Here is a 4,841-nt window from a genome sequence, read left to right as displayed (position 1 = left end):
CCCCCGCTCGCCCCGGCCCTGCCGCACCCGTCACCTCTCTCTCTCTCTCCTCTTACGAGCTCGTCTTGTACGGCCCGCGGCGGCAGGCCAGAGATAGTGGACATCTCTTAGTAAGAGTACAAGAGCGGCAGGCAGCGGGCGCAGCATTCAGTTGCACGCCGAGGAGCTCCATAGACTGTACGCCCCCGCCCCACCCCGCCGACGCCGAGTCACTCATTGAGTCGGTCTGCACCGTCTCCTGGTCGAGATGGCGGTCGTGCTGTGGCTCGTCCTTTTGCTCGTGGCGGTCGTCCTTCTCCGGCACTGGCGGCAGCAGAGGCACTTGAAAAACTTTCCTCCAGGTACGTTCGTACACGTTCGTGCCAGTCACGCAGTTGCAAAAGGAGTCCGGGTTCATTGTCAGAACACAACTTGTTTGTTGTTTGAGGTATTTATTATTGATGACGTTTGAAGAATAAAAGATGCCAGTACTTTCTGCGACACGCTCCCCCGTCTTGTTTTGAAGTGCTCCCCGTTCTCTACCATGTCCGAAACAAATCGGGCAGTGCTCTCCACACTCATGTCAGTTGGGTATCGAGGAAGTCCCGCCGCCCGGGCCTCCCAAACCTCAGACCTGTGTGAGTGTCGCGCGTAACGCTAAAGAAGTTGCAGTCATTAATTAATGATTAATTAAGCATTAATGCTCGGCACTCTAGTGCCACCTCTCACGCACCAACAAGTACTTTAAGTGACCGAAAACACCGTCTGATGGTGTAGCTGTACTACCCTCGACTGTGTATCGCATGCACGCGTTAGGGTGTGTTGCCCAACCGCCCGGCGTCATGGAGGTGCCCCAGAACGGGTGACTTCTTCTACCCTAAGCCGCCAACAAAAAGCGTTAAAGGTCCCCGTGTCGCCTCACCCCTCTACTAGAGCCGCTCTGGCTCCGCCCCTATGCAAGCAATCCGTAAGCCGCGTGTCCGCTTTTATGGGCCGCAACATTTAACTACAAAATCAGACGAGGTTTTTCAGCGGCCTATGAAGTTGAACAAAGGCACTTATGTAAGTAGCATCTTCTCTGGGCAACACGCTAAGTATAGTTCCCTCATTTTAGCCGAGTCATTCAGAGTCAACAACAGAAGCGGCGATAATGACCTTGAGCCCGAGCTGCTTGGCGGGCTTGGCGGTCTCCTCCGGGCTCTGAGGATGCGTGAGGTGCGGCAGAGGTGGCACAGGTTTGCGGTCCTCTTGTACGCTCCTGAGCCTGCCTCCGCAGCTACTGCAGCCTCTCGAGGAGCTTGGAGAGTCCTGGAGGCGGCCCATTACAGGGCTCTGTTGGCCGCCGTTGTCAATCTGCAGACATCATAATAATCTTCGGCGATGAGCAACAAACTAACGCAAAAGGTCCGAGGGAGGGGAGCGGGGAGGGGGTCGCGGGAAAATTGACTCTTCCACGGGGATGCCACTTGTTATTGCTGTTTTCTCATCCCGACAACGGAACCGTTGTTTGTAGCGCCTGTTTCGTCGCCAAGTGACATTTTATCCAGTATCGGAAGCTTAGCCTCATTTCGTACCAGTGTAGAGTCAGCCATTGTCAAGAAAGAAACGTCAGATAAGATAAGTTCACGTCTGTCCTGTCTCCAATCATTTTCGTCCAACGCCAACAGTTATGTAACGACCCATTCTTTCAAACATACCGGGTGACTGACTCCTGCTGACTCACGTCGCGCACTTTCGTAGTTATACTGTACCGCATGCGCGGCTGCGTACGGGGTTGCCTATCCTCTCTGCACACGGCTCCTTATGCCCCCGTGCGAGTAGGCAACCCACCCGCACGCGTGCATGTGGTACAGTACAACTATGAAAGTGCTCGGCGTGAGTCAGCCACCCGGTGTAAACTGTATCGAGAAACCGAACGCCTGCCGGGCGGTGGATAGGCAACCCGTCACTTCCCCCGACTGCCGCGCACAGCGCGTTGCCTACCCAGCCCTCTGCAGGCGCCCGCTGAGCACCGCCCCTGCTCGCTCCTGCCCGCAGGTCCGCCGCGCTGGCCCGTGGTAGGCGCGCTGCCCTACATCCCTGGCCAGCTGATCCACCTGCACGCCCACAAGCACTGGCGGCACAAGTACGGGCCGCTGGTCGGGCTGGCCGCGGGGCCCCGGACCATGCTGATGGTGTGCGGCGGAGAGGAGGCGATCGCCGTCCTCAACCACGACGACTGCCAGACCAGGCCGGGCGGCCAGGCCTTCAGGGAGCGCTCCTTCGGCAAGCCCCTCGGTAAGACACCAAGTTAGAGATTATACAGCCCGAAATTTTCCCGGAAAACTTGGAAACTTTCTGGAAAAAAATTGGAAATATTTTCAGGGAAAATTGGAAAGGCTAAACTTTCCAGGAAAAACGGTGGGATTAAAAAAAATCTGAAATTTGTTTCAAAAATAGTTTTCCGGAAAATTAAAATCCCTACGCCGAGCCCGTTACTCTGACCTCCTCTATGCCCTCGCAGGTATCATGTTTAGCGACGGCCCGTACTGGACGGCCCAGCGGCGCTTCACCCTCCGCGAGCTGCGCGACCTCGGCCTCGGCAAGAGCAAGCTGGAGGGCGTGGTGCTCGACGAGGTGGACGCCACCCTGGAGGCCATCGAGCGGGACGGACCAGAACTGCAGCCCAACAAGATGTTCAACTCCCCCGTGCTCAACGTGCTGTGGTGGATGGTGTCGGGCAAGCCGTTCGCCCGCGGCACCGGCTCCGCGCTCGACCCGCAGAGCGTCCGCCTCCTCGACATCATGAACCGCGCCATGCGCAACAAGCGCCTCGGCACGGCGGCCTGCGACCTCTGGCCCGTCCTCAAGTACATCGCCCCCGAGATGTCCGCGTACAACGAGATCTACCAGCCCATCTTCGACATGCAGTCCTACATCCGGGTCAGTGTTACACCAATTGCTTACCATGGCTGGTTGGTAGCCCCCCCCCCCCCCCTGACATCAAAATGAAATCGAAATGGCTTGTGACATTCCATAGGAGGAGATCAAGAACCAGCGTCAGAACGGTACGGGCGACTCCTTAATCGGAAAGTATACAGAGGAAATCAACAAGTCACAGCCTGGCAGTTACTTCGATGGTAAGATATGCAGGCTTTTAGTGTACCAGGTGGCTGATCAATCCCGCGCACTTTTGAATAAGAATTGTACCAGGTGTCCGGGAGAATGCGAGGCAGCTCGAAGGGTTGCCTACGCACTGGCTTGCAGGCGCCGATGGCGAGAGGGGGAGCGTTGGGGGTAGCGGGAGGCGACCGGTCTCCTCCTGCCACAACCACCTCTCCCCTCTCGCCATCGACGCCTGCAAGCCAGAGCGTAGGCAACCCTTCGAGTGGCCTCGTATTCTCCCGGACACCCGATACCGCATGCAGGCGTGTGAGTGGGTTTGCCTATAGTCACTCACAAAGTGATCATCCAGAAAGTACGTCCCGTTCTCCTCAAATTCATTCGGCAAATCACGGGAGCTCGGCGCCTGCGAGACTCGGGGTAGGTTACCCCGCAGTACACGCATGTCCTGAAGGCAAGATGTTGCCTACCTACTAGGCGTTAAGAGAGCTTCGCAGGTTCGATAAGCAACCTACCCGTTCGCACTCCTGTATGTGGTGCAAACGTGCGCGGGGTTAATCAGCCACCTGTTACAGAAGCTATTTTTTTGTGTATTTGTTTATGTTTCCTCTTCGATTCCGTAGTGCAAAGACCATTTTTTTCCCCCTGCAGAACAAAGCCTGATCACCACCGTCCTCGACCTGTTCATGGCTGGTGGGGAGTCCACCGCCAACACTCTGTCCTTCTGCCTGATGTACATGGCCATGCACCCCGAGGTCCAGGCCAAGGTGCACGCCGAGCTGGACGCCGTCTGCAGCGGGGCCGACAAGGCCGTCACCATGTCGGACAAGCCCAAGTGAGAACGAGAACCTTTGTCTTTGTTGCGACTAATTGCACGACCAACTGTTCCCGATGTATCAGGGCACGCGCACGCATCGCAGTGAAGCTGGTTTGCCTTCCCGCTGCGACCGTAAAACGCGCCATTCCATGGCAAAGCCGGCAAACCCGCGTTACTGTGGTGCGTCGCTGTCGCGCTGTCGCTGCTCTCGCGTGTTCTGTGGTGGACCCGCGGTAGTGACACATGCCGACTGTGTTGTCAGACTGCCGTACGTGGAGGCCACCATGTTCGAGGTGATGAGAGCCAACACGATCGCGCCCCTGGCCATCCCCCACGAGGCCACGAAGGAGGTCGAGATGAACGGATACACCATACCGCAGGTACCAAGGTCTTGAGCACTCAGTGAGGTGCACAAGTAGGCGATGAGAAGTTCGCTTGAAATATAGTACGGCCGCTAATTTTTATTTGCCTCTGAACAGGGCACCACGATTTTAATCAGCATTTGGGCCACCCTCAATGACAAAAAACACTGGGGAGACCCCGAAGTGTTCCGCCCCGAACGCTTCATCGACAGCCAAGGGTGTTTCCAGAAAGATCCTTGGATGGTTCCATTCGGCATTGGTAATACCAACACCTTGCTGCCTTTATTTGATCACTTTCTGACTGTTTAGAGTAAGAAAAACATAATTACCACGAATTTTGCTCCCCCTACTTTTACAGGAAAGAGAGTGTGTATTGGAGAAGGTTTCGCAATTCAAGTGGCGTTCCTGTTCTTCGCAAATCTGATGAACCGATTCCAGTTCTCTCTGCCCGCCGGCAGCCCCCCTCCGTCTACCATACCTGAGGCTGGCTTCACTGTTGCGCCGCAGCCATTTAACGTCATCGCCAAACCTAGATCTGCCTAGAGATTTGTGATTTGGGCAATGTGTTACCAACCATCTTA

The 4,841-nt window shown here is 55.9% G+C and overlaps 1 protein-coding gene across 1 annotated transcript; it reads left to right on the top strand.

Annotated features, from left to right (window-relative positions):
* Positions 1 to 56: 56 nt before the first annotated feature.
* LOC113202002 (methyl farnesoate epoxidase-like) lies at positions 57 to 4,841 on the top strand. Its single transcript, XM_026416034.2, has 8 exons — positions 57 to 341; positions 2,017 to 2,256; positions 2,483 to 2,901; positions 2,999 to 3,098; positions 3,733 to 3,916; positions 4,161 to 4,278; positions 4,378 to 4,519; positions 4,619 to 4,841. The coding sequence occupies exons 1-8, from the start codon at positions 248 to 250 to the stop codon at positions 4,801 to 4,803; spliced, it is 1,482 nt and encodes a 493-aa protein (XP_026271819.1). The 5' UTR covers positions 57 to 247; the 3' UTR covers positions 4,804 to 4,841.

Source organism: Frankliniella occidentalis, unplaced genomic scaffold (assembly GCF_000697945.3).
Source record: "Frankliniella occidentalis isolate FOCC.00 unplaced genomic scaffold, Focc_3.1 Scaffold4550, whole genome shotgun sequence".
NCBI lineage: Eukaryota > Metazoa > Arthropoda > Insecta > Thysanoptera > Thripidae > Frankliniella > Frankliniella occidentalis.
The sequence above is the reverse complement of the archived record's forward strand: the minus strand, read 5'-3'. Positions and strand labels throughout refer to the sequence as shown.

Excerpts from the sequence above, each read along its gene's own strand:
- LOC113202002 (XM_026416034.2), top strand. The coding sequence starts at position 248 with ATGGCGGTCGTGCTGTGGCTCGTCCTTTTGCTCGTGGCGGTCGTCCTT. Across the intron at positions 2,902-2,998 it reads ACATGCAGTCCTACATCCGG|GAGGAGATCAAGAACCAGCG; the intron begins GTCAGTGTTACA and ends GACATTCCATAG. Across the intron at positions 3,099-3,732 it reads GCCTGGCAGTTACTTCGATG|AACAAAGCCTGATCACCACC; the intron begins GTAAGATATGCA and ends TTCCCCCTGCAG.